This window comes from Suncus etruscus, chromosome 13 (assembly GCF_024139225.1).
Source record: "Suncus etruscus isolate mSunEtr1 chromosome 13, mSunEtr1.pri.cur, whole genome shotgun sequence".
Lineage (NCBI taxonomy): Eukaryota > Metazoa > Chordata > Mammalia > Eulipotyphla > Soricidae > Suncus > Suncus etruscus.
The window spans coordinates 25,213,253-25,235,279 of NC_064860.1; the positions used below are offsets into that span (position 1 = coordinate 25,213,253).

The 22,027-nt window shown below is 47.6% G+C and overlaps 1 protein-coding gene across 3 annotated transcripts in view; it reads right to left on the reverse strand.

Moving 5' to 3' along the window:
* Positions 1 to 22,027, reverse strand: part of SCHIP1 (schwannomin interacting protein 1) — a 285,050-nt gene that overhangs the window by 86,535 nt on the left and 176,488 nt on the right. For 2 of the 3 annotated variants that reach the window (XM_049785905.1, XM_049785907.1), the window contains one exon: positions 9,106 to 9,666. In XM_049785905.1, coding sequence (XP_049641862.1) covers positions 9,106 to 9,666 — 561 coding nt within the window. Of the gene's footprint in view, positions 1 to 9,105; positions 9,667 to 9,920; positions 9,935 to 22,027 lie in introns of those variants that run through there. The other variant, XM_049785906.1, reaches the window with a different exon arrangement.

A 22,027-nucleotide genomic window follows, 5' to 3' on the forward strand; every position in this document is an offset into this window, starting at 1 on the left:
ATTAGAGCTCATTCAGGCCTTCCAGGGCCAATGGCTCAAGGAAATAAAACTGCTGATTTGTTGGCAATGCCTATATTTAAATCACCTGTAGAGGAACATTCAGCCTTACACACAAATGCTCGTCGTTTACATGTAAATTATCAAATTCCATGGAGGCAAGCGAGAGAAATTATAAAAAGATGTAACATATGTGCCCCGCTAGCACAAAAGACCCATATAGCAGGAGCAAATCCAAGAGGCTTGCAGTCTAACGAATTGTGGCAAATGGATGTAACTCAAACAGACTTATTTCCCAAAAAACCATACCTTCATGTGGTAGTGGATACATATTCTCGATTTATTTGGGCAATTCCTATGTCTTCTCAAAAATCTAAGGCAGTTTGCAGTTTTCTTTTACAATGTTTTTCTGTTATGGGTATTCCGTATTCTATTAAGACTGATAATGGACCTTCTTATATAAGTAAAACTTTTGAATTTTTTTGTAATGAATGGCAGATAAAACATCTTAAAGGAATTCCCCACAATTGTCAAGGACAGGCAATTGTGGAAAGAGCCCATAGAACTCTGAAAACTCAATTGCAAAAGAATAGAAAAAGAGGTTTGATGCCAATGGAGCTGTTATCTTTGACTCTCATTACACTAAATTATCTAAATTTACCTCAGGGAGAGAGCTATACAGCAGGGGAAAAACATTTTAAAGAAGATAATCAGAGACAAGAAACAACAAATATTCCAATTTGGATAAAAGAGGATAAAAAATGGATTGCTGGTTATCTCCTCTTGAGAGGGAGGGGTTATGCTTATGTTTCTACAAATGACAACCCTCCTAAGAAATTTTGGGTCCCCTTGCGTCTCGTTAGAAATCGGACTGGCACTGATGATCAAGGTCAGGTTGCTGGGACTATAGACTCCTCCCCACATCAAGTACAGAGTGCTCAAGATATTGACAGTTGTGGTGCTGCTGAGGTGACTGGGAAAGTAAGTGAAGGATCAACTTTCATACCTCATATTCTCAGTGAATCTGACAAAAGTGAAAAATCCTTACAGTCTGGACTACAAACAGAAAAACGGAAACCTGTTTTCACTGGATTACAAAATTTGGGTAACTCATGTTACATGAATTCAATATTGCAATGCTTGTATAATATTACAGACTTGACTCAGTATTTTTATCAAGATTATTATAAAAAAGATATTAACAGAGAAAATCCAAAGGGACATAAAGGTAAATTAGCAGATGAATTTGGTCATCTTATCAAAATCATGGGAAATGGATGCCATAAGTATTTCAATCCTGAAAGTTTCAAAGCAACAGTAAGTTTACTCAATGACCAATTTGCTGGACACAACCAACAGGATCCTCACGAATTATTAATGTTTCTTATAGAAGGACTACATCAAGATTTGCTTAAAAATTCAATAACAGATAAAACTGTACACTTTATAGACAATGATAAATATGAACAATTTAGAGTTTGCAAATCTATTATCTATGATACCTTTCAAGGACAGTTTAAATCTATACTACAGTGTCTTACATGTTACCAAAAGTCTGAGGTTTATGAAACATTTGTTCAGTTGTCCCTGGCTGTCAAGTCTGCAGATAAATGTACTTTACAGGAATGCCTTGTTGAATTTTTTAAAGAAGAAGATTTGAGAGATAACAATAGAATTCACTGTAATAATTGCAATACTAAAAGAGATTTTTCAAAGAAAACATATTTATGGAAAATACCTCCCGTATTGATAATTCATTTGAAACGTTTTGCTTTTGATGGAAAACAGATTAAAAAATTATACACTTATGTGGATTTTCCTTTGGAAGACCTCAATTTAGCAGAATTCACTCAAGAAGATAATAACAAGATTGAAAAATATAATTTATCATCAGTATCAAATCATTTTGGTCAAGTTCATTATGGACATTGTACTTCATATTGTAAAATTGCCACAGAACAGTATTGGATCAATTTTGATGATAAGAAGATCAAGAAAATCCCTATTGCATCGGTAAAATCTACAGCAGCATATATCTTGTTTTATATTTCTCAGAGATCTACTATGAATACTTAATGATCATTTCCTTTATTTGTCGATTATCATTGATGTTTTACTGGTCATTTTTTAGGTATGATTGCTTAATAGGAATGAATACGATGAATCCCCATTGTGGTTGTTTGTATGATGTATTTATGCCTTAATTTCAGTATTGTTTTAGGTCACTATTAATTAGAAGATTTTGCAATATATTGATGTTACTTAAGACCTATATGAAAGAAAGATACTTAATCATGTTAATGTTGCTTTATGATTGTGTATTGATATATGTTCATTTGGCAACTTTTGACTTTTCATTGTAACATCAGTGTTTTATTGCTCTCAACATAGATTTTGAGATGAAGGTATAATCATAGTTTTGATATAACCATAATTTTGGGTAGACTCTGTTCACAGTGCTCATTATTGATGACTGATTATAATATATTTATTGTTTCATATTTGCATTATAGAATGTTATGGTTATGGTGTATATGAAATTCTTGATCATCTAGATTCACTCGACTTTGATTTAAAATTTTTTTTGTTACTGTAATTTTTTGTTATTTTGAAATATTCATTTAAACAGTTTTTTCATTATTATATTTTCAAAGTTTTTTTTTTTCTTTTTGATTCAGTTTAAAATTTTTCTTTGGCTTTATTTTGATTCCTGTCTAATAGATATTTTTGGCAATTATAAATGAGTGTTATTCCCATAATTTTGTACAGTATGTATTTTCATGTTTATCAGTTTTATAATTTTTGTTTATGGTTTTTTTTTCCTGATATTTTATGCCTTAATTTATTATTTCTTACAATTCATCTTTTTTTTCTAGTTATTAACGTTTTATTTGTAGGAATCTCATCACAATTGCAAGCCTCCTGATATCGAACTGAGGAATACATCATTAACTGTTCCAGTGCTGTGTTCTATATCAAGTTACAACTCGTCTTTCCTGATTCATAAAATGTCTTTGATTGGACTTTTAGGAGTTCTATACTCCTTATTTTTTGAGAGTAACTTTGAACCTAGTAAAAAAAAATTTAACTTATATATTTGTATTTTTTTATGACTAAAATCTTTTAAAGTATATTTAATTTATGATTAGTGTAACTAAATGTTTTTAATTAATTGAAATTAATGTTTTTAATTTTATAGTATTTAATATTTCATTAAAGTTTTGTATTTGTAATTATGTAGTGTTGTATTGTATTGTATATTATTATTGTATTGTATTGTATTGTATGCTATTATTGTTTGCTTACAAAAAAGGGGGAATTGTTGAGTAATTGTTGTAATATTGTTTTTGCCTGTCATCCCACCTGGATTTTCCAGGTGGGGGTGATTAAGGAATGAAATAAAAAGCTTGTTGGGGAGGCATAGGGAGGTCTTTTGCCAGAACTGACTGCTGGTTCGGTTTGCTTTTTGGAGCTGGCTGCAACTGACAAAAGACTTTCCTTGCTGAACCTTTGGTCCCCTGATCTTTTGCATTCGTTGATTATTCACGTCGGATATTATTATCAAAGTCTCCCCCAAAAGGGGGGACAGAAGAATGGGATTCAATTTATCTTTTTGGGAATCATTCTTTGACTTGGAGACCATCAACAAGGGGTTTGACCTCCCCCCACAGTTTATGATCATTGAAACATCAAATGTTATAAGAAATCACAATCTGGGGCCGGAGAGATAGCATGGAGGTAAAGCATTTGCCTTTCATGCAGGAGGTCATCGGTTCGAATCCTGGCGTCCCATATGGTCCCCCGTGCCTGCCAGGAGCAATTTCTGAGCCTGGAGCCAGGAATAACCCCTGAGCACTGCCTGGTGTGACCCAAAAACCAAAAAAAAAAAAAAAAAAAAAGAAATCACAATCTATGCTAGAGACATAGTACAGGAGTTTGCTCTGCATATAGTTGACCCTGGTTTGAATGTGGTTCCCCCAAGCACTGGAGCAGAGTTAGGAGTAAGCCCTGAGCACCATCAGGTATGGCTCAATTCACCCCTTCCCCCAAAAAAACTTTAAAAAAAAGGAAGAAATAAAAACACAAAGAGGGCATTGCTGATGTTGGCAATGCCCAAAGATCTCTCTGAGAAACTGATCAAGCTGTAGGTAGAGATGGAGGCACCAGTAAGACACACAGATAGGAGCGGCAAAGGAAACTCGATAAAGGAAACTCAAGTGAAGAAATGTTTTCCTAAAAAAAAAAAAAAAAGAAATGTTTTCCTCCACTGAGACCCAGCCTGGCACTCACTTAAACCTCGATGAAACTTAAACCCATTGGGTGTGTCCTGCCCCCAGGCCCCACTTGAGGAGGAAAATTCCAGCAAAGACAGGGCTATAGTCACAGGACAAGGCCTGGAAAGTAGGTCAGGGCAAGTCAGCAAAGGAGGTTCTGCAGGTATCTGAATGAAAAGTGGTTGAGCCAGAGCTGGGGGTAAACATAGAAAGAGTTCAGGGGACCACTGAGTAGGGTACTTGCCTTGCAGGCAGCTGACCCAAACCTGGCCCCAGAGTACTGCCAGGAGTGATCCCTGAGCACCACCAAGTGTGGTGAGAAACTAGCTACCCTTCCTTTTCCTGGGGCCTGTCTGGCCCTCTGTGTAGGCTCTTTGCAGGAGAGGAATGCTGGGCTGCCAGGAAAATGGGACTTGCTTTCTATGAAGCAGAGAGGCTTTGAGGTCTGAGCTACCAGGAACAGAGGTAGCAAAACCCAAGGAACAGTTTGAGGGGTGTAGAGAGGGTCTGGGGAAGCAGCCAGTTCTGAGAAAACAGAAGGAAGTCAGGCCCCTGAGTTCTGTCATCTGGCAGCCCAGAGCCTGATCACACTTGAGAGGTAAACAGATTAAAACTCTTCTGTCACTGGGGTCAGAGAGATAGCTTGGAGGTAAGGCATTTGCCTTTCATGCAGAAGGTCGGTGGTCCGAATCCCGGCATCCCATATGGTCCCCTGAGCCTGCCAGGAGCGATTTCTGAGTGTAGAGCCAGGGGTAACCCCAAAATCAAAAAAACCAAAAACCAAAAACAAAAAAAACCTCTCTGTCACAAAGTCAGTTCCACCTAAGCATGGCTTTGAACTGCCCAAGAAGGCTGGAGACCCATTACCTGGAGGCCCTTAGAATTCTCCAAGAAAATGCAGACAGGGAGTGGTCAGGGAGAGGCCCATGGCTGCCTGCCTGGTATCTCCATCCCAGGGACCTCCATCCCCAGGGACCTCCAACTCCAGGCAACTCCATCCCAGGACTCAGCACAGCCCAGTTCTCTGCAAAGTCCCAAAAGAGAGCAGAGAAAAACACTCAAATTATTTCCAGGATGGAGGAATATCTAACTTCCCTTCCCTTCTGAAGACTTATGATGCCCAAAGAAATGACCCATCTAGGCATCAGAAGGATCCCTTTCAGAATCTCCCCTGTGCCCTCCTCAGAACAATTCAGTCCAGGCTTCAATTTTTGTAGCTTTCAAATAGAAGCACTGGATTAGGTGAATCTGCAAGACATTCATTTGTTCATACATTCACTCATTCGATGATTTATTCATTACTCATTCCTTCACTCATTTGTATTCATTCATTTACACATTCACTTAACTCAACATTAACTCATTTCTTTATTCATACTCATTCATTTACTCAACATTCATTTATTCATGTACTCACTTATCCATTTCCTCATTCATTCCATGAGACAACGCCATACAATCCAGACACAGGCCAGGAGAGGTGAGAGGACAGCTCCAGGGTCAGTGGTTAGAGCTTTAGGTTTGATCCCAGCACTGCAAAGCCTCCAGCACCATTAATGAGCATCCCCTCAAAACACAGACTGAGTAAGCCCCCTGCACAGTGATAGAAGATAAAAAGTAGATGAAAAGTCAGAATGAAAGAGTGTAAAGAAAGCAAACAGGAGGAGCATGGTAGAGGACTGTCATACTGAGGAACTGAGGGCTGGAACCATCTGGAACAATCTGGAATGATCTGGAACATCTGAGTGCCAGCAGAAGAGTCGACTCAGGTAGAGAGGTTCAGGAGTGGGAAGTCTGGGGGGGCTGCCTGGCCATGCAACTGGCCTTTTCTCACTTCGCACCTTCCAGCAATGCACACCCAAACAACTCAACCCAGACCCAACTTTTCAAAGAGAAGCAGGATATTATTTCTGGTTTTATTTTATTTTATTTTTTTTTGAGGGGGGGGTCACACCCGGCAGTGCTCAGGGGTTACTCCTGGCTCCATGCTCGGAAATCATTTCTGGCAGGCTTGGGGGGCCATATGGGACTTCGGGATTTGAACCAAATGACCTTCTGCATGAAAGGCAACACCTTACCTCCAGCCCCAGGACATTACTTCTGGGCAGCCTTGCACAAAGGCAGCTCCAGGGGCTCTCACAGCTCATGCCTGCATCCTCCCGGGTCTAGTCTCCCACTCACCAACAAGAGTCAGCTAGTCACATGGGTGCTGTCTGGTTTCTTTATAGCCAACCAAGAACTACAGCCACACTTTAACATGAGCTCAAGTGGTCCTATAAAGTGAGAGAAAATGTTCCAAATCCCAAATCCAAACTACTGGCATCCATGAGGCTCTGCTAGGGTGATTCCACAGTTCCTTTATGGTTGAAAAAATGTGACTTGAACCATCAGCTGAGAACGGCCATTCTGTTCAGGACCAAACCAGGACACGAAACGTTCAGTGTCAGTCTTTTTTTTTTGGTTTTTGGTTTTTGGGCCACACCCGGCGTGCTCAGGAGTTACTCCTGGCTGTCTGCTCAGAAATAGCTCCTGGCAGGCACGGGGGACCATATGGGATACCGGGATTCAAACCAACCACCTTTGGTCCTGGATCGGCTGCTTGCAAGGCAAATGCCACTGTGCTATCTCTCCGGGCCCCAGTGTCAGTCTTGATGGCCTCTTCTGCCTGACTGTCACTGAATAGGGAAGTGGAACCCCCAAAAGCAAACTGTTCACTAGTTACAGGCCATTTCAAAGATTGTCCAAGCAGGAAATATCACAGAAACATTTGTCTCTTTTTCTGCATGTACACGCATGTATGTGGTTGTATCTCTGTGTGTGTGTTGGGGATGGGGATATTAGGATTTATTCCTTTTTGCATGCCTAGACCAGCCAGTGGATACCCCCACATTCCCTCACTATCATTCCAGTGCACGGACTGATGCGTAACTGAAAAGCACCTAGTCTATTCAGCACAGAGCTCATGGGAGCTTAGCACGATTCTGTTTAATAACTTTGAACCCAGGAGCTCACTGCTGCCGTCATAGAATAACTTCATCTGTGCACCTGCGTCTCCTATTTCCCCGGGATTCATCAATATCAGGCAACCGTGAAGGAAAACCCGCTATCTCTCGGTCCTGGGAGAAGTAGGAAGTCTGCTTCAGGGTCTATTGGGAAAGGATATTTTCTATTTGCAAGAACAAGAGCCAGCCCCGGCCAGCACCAAATCTGTGCGGGGCCTGGTAAACAGCTGGTATTAAAAGGACTGTGTTAATTTAATAGGCGCTTTCTCCAGGGACACCAAGCAGGCTTCTGCTGCCCATGGAAGCCTCGCTGATGCAAACCCTGCCAATTTCTCGGTGCTGTTGACCTCACCCTCAAGTCAACAGGGCATGCTCCCAATTTCCTGGAGCCTCAGGGTTCCCAGCTGGGGTGGAAAAAAAAAAATCACACCTGCCAGAAAGCTTTCTCCGACACAGAACCAACTCAGCCAACCAGAACCCCGCGGGTGCAAATTTTAAGAGCATTTAGGAGCCTCCGTAAAGGCTTTGAATCACAACTGTTGCTGCATCTCCAAAAAGCAATTATTCTCCTGCTCTCCTGCACGCACATCCGCCAGCCGGCCAGGAAGCTTTCTTTGAAGTCATTTATCTGCTCTTCTCCTGAGGGGGCCCCCCCAAGATGCGTAGATAAGTGCCAACCTGATGATGCCCATCTGATGACAGCAGCGGCTCCTAAGCCCCTCCCTGTCTAGGTTCCAGAATCTGCAGCTGGAGCACCTCCCCCAAGCCTGGAGGGATTCCCCTGGGGGGGGAATTGAGTCAATCCCTCCCGCCCCCAGGTCTCCAGTAGGTTCAGGAAGGAGGAAAGGCAGAGCCCTGGCGTCATCCTCACGTTAGGAGGATCCGCCTAGGGGCGCGCGCTGGGGAGACCCACCCGGGGTAGGGTGTGTGTGTGTGTGTGTGTGTGTGTGTGTGTGTGTGTGTGTGTGTGTGTGTGTGTGTGTGTGTGTGTGTGTGTGTGTGTGTGTGTGTGTATAGCTTGAATTTGGGGTGTGTGTGTGTACAAGGCTGGGGTAGGATGGGTGTGTGTGTGTGTGTGTGTGTGGACAATGTAGCTTGAATTTGGGGTGTGTGTGTGTACTTGAATTTGGGGTGTGTGTGTGTGTACAAGGCTGGGGTAGGATGGGTGTGTGTGTGTGTGTGTGTGTGTGGACAATGTAGCTTGAATTTGGGATGTGTATGTGTGAGTGTGTGAGTGTGTTGTGTACAATGTAGCTTGAATTTGGGGTGTATGTGTGTTGTGTACAATGTAGCTTGAATTTGGGGGGTGTGTGTGTACAAAGTGTACAATGTAGCTTGAATTTGGGGTGTGTGTGTACAAAGCCGGGGTAGGATGGGTGTGTGTGTGTTTGTGTGTGTGTGTGTGTGGACAATGTAGCTTGAATTTGGGGTGTGTGTGTGTGTGTGTGTGTGTGTGTGTGTGTGTGTGTACAAAGCCACAAATGTAGCCTGAACTTGGTCGAGCCCGGTAGGCACAGCCTGGGGTGCCAGATTCCGCCGGGGTTTATTTTCAGGCCCAGTGACTCACAGGCAAGCGCGTCTCCAGGAGTCATTCCATTACAGTGAGTCGCCGGCTGCGCCACCACCCCCCTCAACCCCGCTTCCCGCTGCCCTCTGGCTGCCTCCCCCGCCGCTGCCCGCCCTGCACCCACTCTTGGACCAGACTGGGCTGGACGTTCGCGCCCGCCCGCCAGCCAGCCATCCCGGGATGAATGGGGCGCCGGGGCGCGCCCGGGGCGGGGACGCGTGTGTGTGTGTGCGCGCGCGCCCGGGCACGCACCCGAACAACTTACGGAGGTGGAGTTGGTCCTCGCGGGGCCCAGGTTCCGCACCTCCTGCTCCCGGCACTGCAGCCCCGCCAGATGCTTCTCCAGGGCCTCCCAGTCCATGGGGGGCAGAGGGGGCTCCTCTGGATCGCCGTCCGCCGGATGGGGCTTCTGCAGCTCCCGGCGCGACCCGCGGGGCCGGCCGGCCAGCACCACGTTGCCATTGCGCCCCAGGCCCTGGGGATCGTGCGCGTGCAGGTGGCCGTTGGGCATGGGCGAAACGGGGGGCGGCGCGGCCGTCCGGTCCCTCCTGGTGCTGCCCGCGCTCACGTCCCCCGGCCCGCGCGCATCCTCGTCGTCCTCGTCGTCCTCCCCCGGCGTCCACTCGTCCGCGTCCTTCTTGGCGTCCGGCGGGAAGGGCTCCTCATAGTCCTCCAGCGCCGACTCCAAGTCCAAGCTGCCCCCCGGCGACGTCGAGGGCTGGCACTCGGAGCACGGGGTCACTTTGGCCGAGTTGGACTGCGAGCTGGCGCTGCTGCGGCTGCTGGCCGCGTCGCTGCCCAGCTCCATCCCATCCTCTCGGGAGTCCTGGGGGGAGCAGAGAGTCAGCTCGGCCGAGCACCCCGCCGCCCCCCGCGCCGCCACCCCCGCGGTGCTCAGATTCCTAACTGGGGGGACCCAGGCTCAGCGCGCACTTGGAGACCGCTGGGCTCCGGAGCGCGCGCCGCCGACTTTGTTTGAACCATTTTTACGCCCGGAGCGCACTGCGTCCCGCCCCGCGCCCCAGACACTTTCCCCCCGAGGAAGCGCATTCCCGGGGGGCGGGCCCCCGAAGCCCGCACCTCGGTCGGGGAGGAGCCGGCCTGCGCCCCGCCTAGCCCCGGCCCCACGCCCACCCGCCCCAGGTCCCCAGTGGGGTGCGCACCGGGCGCGCACGGCCTCCGCCAGGCTCGGGAGGCGGGGAGGCAAGTGGGCACCGCCTCCAGGGTGCGCGGAGCGGAGCGGGTGGCCTCGGATGCTAGGTGGACCCGTGCGGAAGCTCTGGGGTCCCCGGTGGCGCCGCCCTGGGCAAGAGGAGCCCCCCCAAACCGAGCATGCCCAGAGGCGCGTCCGCTGGCTTAGTCTCCTCGGTAAAGGTGGCGGCGGCGAGGAGGGAAGGGCCGGGCGGAGGCCGCGGGGCTTTGGGGCGCACATGCGCGGCGCCCGGGTAGGCTGTTGGTGAACCCCCAAGCACAGCTTTCTTTGGGAGAGCGTCACACCCGTATAAGTGGAGCTGGGCATCCAGGCACCGGCCCTCCTCCAGCCACCCCTGCCACGAGGGTCTTCCAGTATCTGGTGCCAACTTGGGTCCCGCGGCACCCCCCCAAATTGAGGCGGTGGAACCTGTTGCTTTCGCTCTGCTGCACTGGTGGGCGGGGGCACGATGTCTCCCCAGGTAGGATCTGCCCTGGGAATCCTGGGGTGCTACAGGAGTCTCTGGCCTCTCTTTCTTTCACCCTTTTGGATGAGTGCATTTGTTTGTTTTTTGTTTTTGGGTCACACCCGGCTGCGCTCAGGGGTTACTCCTGGCTCTACGCTCAGAAATCGCTCCTGGCAGCCTCGGGGGACCATATGGGATGCCTGGATTCGAACCACTGTCCTACATGCAAGGCAAATGCACTACCTCTATGATGGGGCATTTACAGAGTGGGCAGAGAAATCTTGGGACTCATCGCTCGCCCTCGGGATCAGGATTTGTCTGGACAGGGAGTAGGTAGGGATAGGGATCCTAAAAGCACCCCCCCCCCCCCCAGCAAACATCCAAACTAGCACAGGCTCGACCCTGTCCTTGATACTCCCAAAAATCCTGAGGAGGCTTATGATGCCTGGGGGAACTGTCCCCACCAACTGGGGTCTCTCACAAGTTTAGATGCCCTGAAAGGGAGCTTAAAAGTCCATGTCTTTAAAAAAAAAAAAAAAAAAGTCCATGTCTTGGGGGCAAGAGGGATAGTACAGCTGGGAGGGAGGGTGCTTGAATCCTGAGTTCAGAGCCAAGAGTAACCCCTAAGCACAGCTAGTATGGTCTCAAAGCCAAAACAAACAACCCCTAAAACAAACAAACAAAAAAGTTTGAGGTTGAAGGAGGAAGTCGGTGGTTCCAGGTGGCCTGAATGAACTCTGGTCCACACTGGGCCTGCTCCTAATTCCAGCCAGCAGGGGCAGACCCCCACCCTGCAGGGGCCTCTCCTGGGAGAAGCCAGAATGCCTGGCATTCTGGGTAGGGCGTGGCCATCCCTGCCAGCACTTCTCTGGCTTCTCATGGGCACTTAGTGGAAGACCCTTGGCTTGAAGGGTTCAAGTGCGGACCTATGCCTGTTCTTAGATTTCTCTTCTCCTTTGTCCCAATCCTTCAACTCTTGCTTGGCACCAGGAACCCTGGGCAGCTCCAGCCATTGTGCTCTCATAGCTCCTTATGGGCTATGTGCGTGAAGCATTCCTTTAACCACAGCAGCCTCCACTCCCCTTGGCACTGAGACCTCAACATAACCTGATCTGCTAGAGCCCTGGCTCCCCCACTACCCCACAGCTACCCCATCTCACTCCAGTTTCCTGCTGCCAATGCCCCTTATCTCAGATGGTGGAGCTGCAGCTCTGGGGGGGATACCTCTTAGGTCAAGACCAGGTTACCCTGAAGGTCAAAATAGATGTGACTGCAAATGTTTCCTCAGATTTCATGTAGGAAACCCAGCCCCAACTGAGCTAAGGCAAAAGTGGGCCACCCAGGGTGGGAGAGTACAGCAGGGCGGGTACTTCTCTTGCATGTAGTTGACCCAGGTTCAGTCCCCGATTCCTCTTACTCCCTGATCACAGCCAAGAGTAATTCCTGAATGTAGAGACAGGAATAACTCCTGGATCTGCCCCCAAAACCCCCCCCCCCCCAAATGGCCACCCACAGAACATTGGTTTGAGCCTCGAGGGATTGGGCCTGAGTGAACGAGCCTCCAGTCCTCAGGGGGATGCGCATCCCCAGCTCTTCCAAGGAGACTGGCAGGGTAAAAAGAGGCCTGGAGAGGGGCTGGAGAGATAGCACAGCTGTAGGGCGTTTGCCTTGCACAAAGCCGATCCAGGATGGAAGGTGGTTTGATTCCCAGCATCCCATATGATCCTCCTGGGCCTGCCAGGAGAGATTTCTTTTTCTTTTTCTTTTTTTTTCTTTTTTTTTTTTTTTGGTTTTTGGGTCACACCCGGCAGTACTCAGAGGTTACTCCTGGCTCTACACTCAGAAATCGCTCCTGGCAAACTCTGGGAACCATTTAGGATGCCGGGATTTGAACCATCTTCCTTCAGCATGCAAGCCAAATACCCTACCTCTATGCTATCTCTCCGGCCCCAGTAGCGATTTCTGAGTACAGAGCCAGGAGTAACCCCTGAGCGCTGACAGGTGTGACCCCAAAACAAACAAACAAAAACATAAAAAAGAGGCCTGGACAGTTGTAGCTGGAATCATGGTTTAGTTGGTTGGTTACTTCCTTCCTCCTTGCAGCAGGAGGAGTGAGCCGGAGAGGCTAGGAGCAAAACCTGGACAGAAACAATATAGAACCCCGGAGACTGCACTGCCCAGGGTCCAGCACCCCAATCTCTTACTTCCCCAAGAGTAGTTCCAGGAGATCTAAACCTATATCCTGGGAACCACTGAGTTACTTGAGAGAATGTAAGCACCAATGTGACTGTAGGCATGAATATATGATGCAAATGTGAGTGGATATATGAATGGATGCCCAAAATGTGTATGTCTGTATGCATGAGCATGTATGGATGTACATTATAATATGATCGAACATAGGTGAATACGCATGAGTGTATCTACAAATTTATGATTATATATGTGTAGAATCTACCTTAAATACACACATGTGAATGTTAGTTTGAATGGGAATGTGGATAAGTGTGTATGGATGTGGGCAAATATGTGCATGGATGTATATGGATGTACCTATGTGTGTGTGTCTGCAGAGGTAGCTCAGAGCAGTGGGCCCCGCTCATAATCTCATTCTCTGCAGTCAGCAAAGAGGGAGGGTTGGCTGAGCACAAGCACAGGCCTCAGAAAACGGGGTTTCCCGCATGTTTCTGAAAGGCTCCATGGAAGGAGCCTGGTGACAGTGGGCAGGCAGGAAAGGACAGTGCGGGTCCCCCTTCCCCCAGTCAGTGATATATGCAAGACTAATCTGTGAAGCTTCTGAGTAAAACACTGAACCCTAAGGTGCAAAAGGGACTCATCTGACGAATTCCAAAAATTCTGAAGCGGGGCCGGGAAGGTGGCGCTAGAGGTAAGGTGTCTGCCTTACAAGCGCTAGCCTTGGACGGACCACGGTTCGATCCCCCGGTGTCCCATATGGTCTCCCCAAGCCAGGAGCGATTTCTGAGCTCATAGCCAGGAGTAACCCCTGAGCGTCAAACGGGTGTGGCCCAAAAACAAAAAACAAAAACAAAAAAAACAAACAAACAAAAAAAAAAACAAAAATTCTGAAGCACTCAAGTTCTGGGAGCAGCCTCCATTTCTTGGCTATAGAATAAGGGAGAGGACAGGTACTGCGTTTTTGATTCAAATTAGGCCCTCCCTAAATGGACACACTTTTGGGCACTACATTACCCCCCTACTACTACTCCCAGGCCAGTGATCTTTGGGCTGGTTCAGTATCTGGACCTGCATCTTTATTTCTTTAGAGCCAATGGATTGGACTTAACTTTTATACCTGAATATTTTAGAGAAAGAACCCAAGGGACACCTAAAATAACTGTGTCTTCACTTATAGATCTGGACTTTAAAAAGGGGGGAAATCCCTTAAAAAAAAGAAGAGGGGCCAGAGAGATAGCACAGTGGCGTTTGCCTTGCAAGCAGCTGACCCAGGACCTAAGGTGGTTGGTTTGAATCTCGGCATCCCATATGGTCCCCCGTGCCTGCCAGGAGCAATTTCTGAGCAGATAGCCAGGAGTAACCCCTGAGCACTGCCGGGTGTGGCCCCAAAAAAACAAAAACAAAAATACACAAAAAAAGAAGAAAATATTAGTGTCTCCTTTGGATTTCCTAGGAAACTGAGACTACATTCATTTCCCATGTTGGCCGCTGTGAAACTAAAAAGCCAATGCACAGAGTCTCCCTCAGCACCTAAAGAATTGCTCTGTCTACCTATATTCTCCACTGGAAAATAGGACACAACCTCACTCTTGTCTAGGATCTGAGAGGTGGGTGACCCGGGGGAGGGAAGGTCTGAAAGCAGCAAAGAGGCAGACAAGGCCACAAAGATGGTGCTAGTTGGGACCTTAGCAGTTGGGGTAGGGCCAGAGCTGGGTGAACTGGGCCAGCAGGGAACACAGGCAGGAGAAGTGGTGCCCCTTGGAGTTGCTCAAATGCTCAGCACTACCCAAAGGCTGCTTCTGGAGTGACCTAGCTGGCAGTGTATTCTGTGAGGACAGGATTGTGCTTTTACTAAGGGTCTCAACAGTAGGCACCACTCACCACACCCCACTTAGTCTTTCAGAAGTTTACACCACCACTACCACCACAATAACCATTTCCTCTACTCCTGAAGTTCCTTGCAGTTCTTCACAATGCCTATTGTCAGCAACTGCATTCTCAATTTCAGAGCCTCAGCACATCTAGACCTGGAACTGCTCAGGAGGACATCTGGGAGAGGGAAAGTGCCTCGAGAGATAGAACTCTGGCAATGCCCCAGCTGGCCACTACCCTCTGGTGAAAGGAGAGAAGTGGGGTAGTTGTCAGGTCCATCATAGAGTCAGGCTGGGGTGGGAAGGACTGAGGTTCTGGTGAGCCCCTGAGACCAGACCAGCACTGCAGAAAATCTTCCATCAGAACTCAAAACATAGTCTGTGCCAATGTGTCCCTGGGACCGAAACTCCTTGGTCCCCATCCCTATAAGTGGACACAGAGAGGAAAAGGTTCGTGAGGCTACACATCTTAGGTTACTCAAAATTGTCCTGTTGTCCTGGTATTATTGTTATTATTACCAACCCATGGTATTCATGGCCCCCAAGGAAAGGAAAAATCAATGATGAACTGTAAACCCTGGGAGGGGAGTACTATGTCCCCAATCTTCCTTAAAATTTAGAAGAAGTTAAGTTGTCAAAAAAGGGGGGTGGAGCAGTGGCACAGTGGTAGGGCGTTTGCCTTGCACTCACTGACCTAGGACGGACCGTGGTTCGATCTCCTGGCGTCCCATATGGTCCTCCAAGCTAGGAGCGATTTCTGAGTGCAGAGCTAGGAGTAACCCCTGAACATCACCAGGTGTGGCCCAAAAACCAAAGAGAGAGAGAGAGAGAGAGAGAGAGAGAGAGAGAGAGAGAGAGAGAGAGAGAGAGAGAGAGAGAGAGAGAGAGAGAGAGAGAGAGAGAGAGAGAGAGAGAGAGAGAAAAGTTAAGTTGGTACTAAAGAGACAACATAGCCAGAAAAGCTCTTGAATTGCACATGGTCAACACCGGTTCTATCTCTGAGGCCCACCAGGAGTGATCCCTGAGCACAGAGCCAAGAGTAAGCCCTGAACACTGTCAGGAATAGTCCAGTGACAAGATAAAGTAAGTTAAACAGCTTTGGTGGTGCTGTTTTCCAAGTAGTAAAGATGATTAATCCATGTACACTTTTAAAAGAACCCAACAAAAAAAGGTTCAATGAAAGTATTACGTCATGAATCTTTTTATGGGTTTGTTTTGGTTTGGGTGGTGCTCAAGGCTTTCTAGCTCTGTGCTCAGGAATCACTCCTGGCAGGAAATCAGGGAACCTGGGTCAGATGTATGCAAGGCAAGCCTTACTCTGATATACTATCTCTTCCTTCTCCTTCTTAAAAATATCACAAGACATCTGAGAAACTATCCTCATGAGGAAAATATTTAGCTCACTATGAATCCAAAAATGCACCTCTGATAACAAGGAGATAAACTTTTACTTGCCAACACTGCAAAACTGCTTTCAACTGTAGAGGCCCAGGCATGGCTGTGATTCATAAGACACTAGACCCTGGATGAGGTGGGGCTGGGAGATAGAATGGGAGTCTGTAAGCTCAGACAAACTTCCTGAAAAAAATAAACAAGTGATCATAGGTTTGACATGTTTTTACATGCCAGGGCCTGCTGCTAATTCAGCACATGGGATTGCATGTCTGTTGCATGCCATGCACGGACCATGTAACATAGATGACATTCAAGCATGTGGGAGCCTGCATCTGATGAGGAAGCAGATGGACCTAGGAATGTGCTCCACAATTAGATAACCTTGTAAGGCCAGGAGAAAGGCTGGCAGGAGAAGTGGTCAGCAGATGGACAATGGAATGCACAGTAGAGCAGGGGGAGGATGCTCGTAGCCCAAGGACAGAGTGAACCTCAACCAGTCCAAGGTGGGGGCCCTGACAGTAACCAGATTCTTGAGTCTGAAAAAACCATGACCTGGAGCCAGAGCAGCTATGGACAGTGGAAAGGTGAGGAAGGGTACAATCCCCAACATCCCTTCAAAGGGCAGTTGAATGAAGCCTGCTGCATGGTGGGGAACTATGTTGGACCAGTGAACATGACCTGGCAAGAAGTTGAGACGTTAGTCCAGAAAACAGAGCCTGAGGGCTGGCGGTGGGTAATGGGAGAAGAAAGGTGGAGTTGAGGGTGGGGAGGGATCAGCAGGCAAGACTGAATGAGGGATGGTTCCAGATTCATCTCAGATGCAAGTGAGGGCATAGTGATAGGGAAATGGTGGGTGTGTGAAGAGATTGGCAGGGGAGCAGAAAAGCAATGACTTTGTCTGGATTTTTTTGGTTTCTTGTTTGAGGTGGTTAAAGACACAGTGGAACTGGGAATAGGAACTGGGAATAAGTATTTGCTAAAGCAGATTTGTGGATTAGAGGCACGGGCCAGCTGGTCAGAGATGCGGGTTAGAGATACTAGTTAGAGATCAGATCAACACAGAAGTGGTGAAGGAGACAGACCAAGATGTGAGAGACACAGACCAGCAAGTGACAGATATGATTTAGAGACACTGTTTAGAGATGCAGACCTGGCTGTGGGGTCAGAGGGCTGGAGCTATATCAGATGAGGGGCTGCAGAGACTGTATTTGAAGGTGGAAGAGGAACCATAATTTGGGGACAGGTGACAAGTCACTAGTCCTGAATATTCATACCTCATCTAGAATGGAGACTGCACACTGAAAACAAGAAGCAGACAGCAGAGGGCATGTTTGTTACTCAGAACACTTAGTCTGGGGCCTGAGAGATAGCACATCGGCAGGGCATTTGCCTTGCTGCAGTTGTTTCAGGACAAATGGTGGTTCGAATTCCTGCATCCCATATAGTCCCCCGTGCTTGCCAGGAGCAATTTCTGAGTGAAGAGCTAGGAGTAAACCCTGAGAGCTGCCTGGTATGACCCAAAAACCAAAACCAAAACCAAAACCAAAAAAAAGAACACTCTAGTCTAATGAACCAAAATCAGGATGAATAGTTCCCAAACCTATGTGGCCTTTACAAAAAAAATGAACTGGGGGCCGGAGAGGTGGTGCTAGAGATAAGATGTCTGCCTTGCCTGCGCTAGCCTAGGACGGACCTCGGTTCGATCCCCCGGCGTCCCATATGGTCCCCCAAGAAGCCAGGAGCAACTTCTGAGCGCATAGCCAGGAGTAACCCCTGAGCGTCACAGGGTGTGGCCCAAAAACCAAAAAAAAAAAAAAAAAAAAAAGATGTCTGCCTTGCAAGCGCTAGCCAAGGAAGGACCGAGGTCCGGTCCCCGGTGTCCCATATGGTCCCCCCAAGCCAGGGGCAATTTCTAAGTGCTTAGCCAGGAGTAACTCCTGAGCATCAAACAGGTGTGGACCAAAAATACAAAACAAACAACAAAAAAACAAACAAACAAAAAACAAAAACAAAAAATGAACTGCTCAGTGCCCTTTGGAAATCAACTGTCTTTTTTTTGGGGGGGGGGGGTCACACCCAGCACTGCTCAGGTGCACTGCTCCTGACTCGATGCTCAGAAATCGCTCCTGGCAGGCTCAAGGGACAATATGGGATGCCGAGATTCAAACCACCGACCTTCAGCATGAAAGGCAAACGCCTTACCTCCATGCTATCTCTCTGACCCTGGAAATCAACTGTCTTTAAGTCAACAAGCAGAAAGTGATCCTCAGTTATACTGAGGCTAGCACAGTCCCCCACCCCCAAATCTATTCTCTTTAAAGAAACAGAGCAGAAAACACAACACATCGTCTCCCTGGATTTTCCCAGTGCCACTCCCCTCACTGCCTGCTTCAGGAGACTAATCTAGACTGAAGCATGCGGAGGTCTTTACAATAGTGCAAAATCAACTTCAATTGCAATGTCAGAAAAACCGGTGGGAGGGATGTTGAAATAATTGATGACGTGCATTATGTGGAATCAAGGCAGTCAAATAAGAAGCTTTCGAAAATTACAGCCTCTAACTGAATAAAGGAGGGCACAGTATATGCATTCAATGTCACCTGCACTTTCTTTTTTTTTTTTTTTTTTTTTTGTGGTTTTTGGGTCACACCCGGCAGTGCTCAGGGATTATTCCTGGCTCCAGGCTCAGAAATTGTTCCTGGCAGGCACGGGGGACCATATGGGACGCCGGGATTCGAACCGATGACCTCCTGCATGAAAGGCAAACGCCTTACCTCCCATGCTATCTCTCCGGCCCCAACCTGCACTTTCAAAAGAGGGTTACATGCCTAAAAGAAAATGCACCTAACATATTAGTGGTGAACTGAGGATAAAGCATGTAGAGCATGTAGGTCCCCTGGCAGGCTCGGGACCATATGAGATGCTGGGATTCGAACCACCGACCTTCTGCATGCAAGGCAAACACCTTACCTCCATGCTATTTCTCCAGTCCCCAGGAGCGATTTCTGAGTGTAGAGCCAGGAGTAACCCCTGAGTGCTGCCGGGTGTGACCCAAAAACAAACAAACAACCCCCTCAAAAAACCCAACCCTCTGAATTAAGTTAGTTTCTGAAGAGAAGTCTGGGGTCATAATGGACTCCAGCAGAAATTGACAAACTTTTTTACAGAGTTCAATAGTATTTCTGGCTTTGTGGACAGGTGGTCTTGGCTGCATCCTCTTTACTTGTTTGTTTTTTGGGGGCAACACCCGGTGACTCTCAGGAGTTACTTCTGGCTAAGCACTCAAATTATTCTGGCAGGCTCAGGGGACCGTGTGAGATGCTGGAGAGAGAACTCGGGTTGACTGCGTGCAAGATAAAAGCCCTATCTGCGGGGCCGGTGCAGTGGCGCTAGAGGTAAGGTGTCTGCCTTGCCAGCACTAGCCTAGAACTGACCGCGGTTCGATCCCCCAGCGTCCCATATGGGCCCCCAAGCCAGAAGCGACTTCTGAGCGCATAGCCAGGAGTAACCCCTGGGCGTTACCGGCTGTGCCCCCCCCCCAAAAAAAAAGCCCTATCTGCGATACTATTACTTCACCCCCTCATGTTTAAGCCTTTAATCAATTGTACTTATGTGTACGGGTGTCCAGGGCTTCCCCCTGGGGTGCTCAGAGGTACACGCATCATCCCAAAGATCCAGCTCAGAGCTCAGAATATGCTTGGCATATGTGTTTCCTGTGAGCTGTCTTCATGGCTGGTGAAGCAACACCCCTAGCAGTCAGGCCAGCAGATGGAATTGGCCCTTGGTCTATAGTTTGCTCCCCCTTTTCCTGTCGCCCTATCTCCACTTCAGCACCAAATGTCCCTCATTCTGTGTGTCATCTGAGCACTGTGACGGACTGTTTAGCCCACATCCCAGCTGCTGTATGTGCCGACCCAGTCCACATTGCCTTTCTGGCTGAGAAGGAACCATCTGATCTGAGTCTGCCAGTGTGGTGGCAGTCCTGTTTCTAGTTCTTTTTGTGTTCTACCTTTTCTCCAGGTCAGCTCAGAGAATGCCCTACTAGCCCATTTACACCAGTAAGTTAAATGTCCTCCATGAATGCTTTCTAAATTCACTACATGCCATCATGGCTCTGACGTAAACCAGAAAATGGTTTACACAGGGGGAAGGAGCACACATCCAGCGGGGTGGATAGACTGCTGGGAAGGGGCTTACAAGCAATGCATGGCCCTGAGAAAAGTATTGCTTGCATTACTGGCCCTGGTGAATGGGGCCAGCTGCCGCTTCCATTTGATCCATTTTGCTAATTGTTACTGATGATGATTTTTAAATGATACTAATAACTAATAGCCTACATATAACCGTCTGTTATGAGACCTTTCCATTTTATTACTCTGTAATAGGCTTGTTGAGGCTTACTCTGATGTGCATTCTTGCTGACGCCAGAGAAGACCTTTATTAGGACATGCACATGCATTCCATTTATCTTTCCAATTACACTGACATTAAAACCTACAAAATGAAGCTGTGCAAAGAGGGCGGGCTGGCGGGTGGGGACCTGTGGTCTCTTGCTTCACTGCCTGCTGGCCCATAATCCATAATGACCTTCAGGAAAAGCATCACGTCTATCAGGGTGGTGCTAAGCTCCTGGGAGTGCTGAGGGCTCTGAACCCCAGTCCTGGAAGCAGACCCAGACAGGTCTGGATAGAGGCCTTAGGGACCTGGCACCATCCAGCAGAGAGAGAAAATGCCAGAAATAGCATCCTTGCAGTGAGCATCCCTGGTTCTTCCCAGCACCACTGAAAATGAATTTCTTTCCCTCTTTCTTTCTGGCCATTCACTGTATTTTTCCTTTGAGTTATTCAAGGCCCTCCCTCTCTTTTTTGGAAAGAGGGCAAGGGCAGGTGCTGGGGACAGTCCCTATAGTTCCACTCGTGTGGGACCAGTGCTCTGTGGCTGAATTACACCCCTCAGACTCAATTATTTCCAACTGGTTAAGTCCATTTTGAAAAGCAAAGTAAGACATTCTTTGGCTTAGAGATCATCGAAACAGAGAGTTTAGTGTTTAGTTCGCCTATTAGTCAATAAGTTACTCAGCTCCAGAGACAAAAAAGCCCTTTCGCTCCCCACCCTCTTTTCTTCTTGGAGAATAAGCTCAAAGCAAAAGAGAAATCTTGGAGATATAAGAAAGCAAAACATTAAGAAGCAAATCCAAAGAGTACCAACGCCCAGGGTATGTTTATTTCCTAGGACAGCGGGAGCTGGATCTCTCCTCTCATAAAATGCTGAGTTATAACCTCATTCCTCACTCTGAGCTGGGGCAGCACTGCCCAAATATGTCTCGTAGGCTCTCAGAAGAGGAGCTTGTGTCCTGTGGAAACGGTATGTTCAGGAGGCAGAGGAGGTGGGAGGGGCAGGAGTTTAGAACAGCTGAGTCTCTATGATGTCTCTATGATGTGACCAAACTACTCTTTCCTTCTTTTATGGGAGGAGGTGTCCTAAAGAGTGGTGCCCAGTGGCTATTCCTGACTCTGTGCTAAGGGGTGCCTGGGGAATCTTATGCCAACCTGGAGATTGAACCCAGGTTGGTTGCATGCAAGTCAAGCAACCTCTTTGTACTGTTTCTCTGGCCCCGGGCTTTATTTAGCAACTTTTTTTTAAGTTGCTGTTGTTGTTGTTGGTTTTTGGGTCACACCATGCAGCACTCAGAGGTTCCTCCTGGCTCTACGCTCAGAAATTGCCCCTGGCAGGCACGGGGGACCATATGGGATGCCGGGATTCGAACCACTGTCCTTCTGCATGGAAGGCAAACGCCTTACCTCCATGCTATCTCACCGGGCCCCTTTTTTAAGTTCTTGATCTGTGTCCTTCAGACCTTGAGCCTTCAGTTTTGGGATGGACTTAAATTTGTCTTTGTGTGTGGGGATGTGTGAGAGACTTATACTTGGTGTTGCTCAGGGCTTACTTCTGCCTCTGTACTCAGGGATCTTCCTGGAAGTAGTTGGGACCATATGTGATGCTGGAGACAGAACTGGGGGATGGTCAAATACAAAGCTGTCCTATCTTTCTGCCCCTTAACTTTATC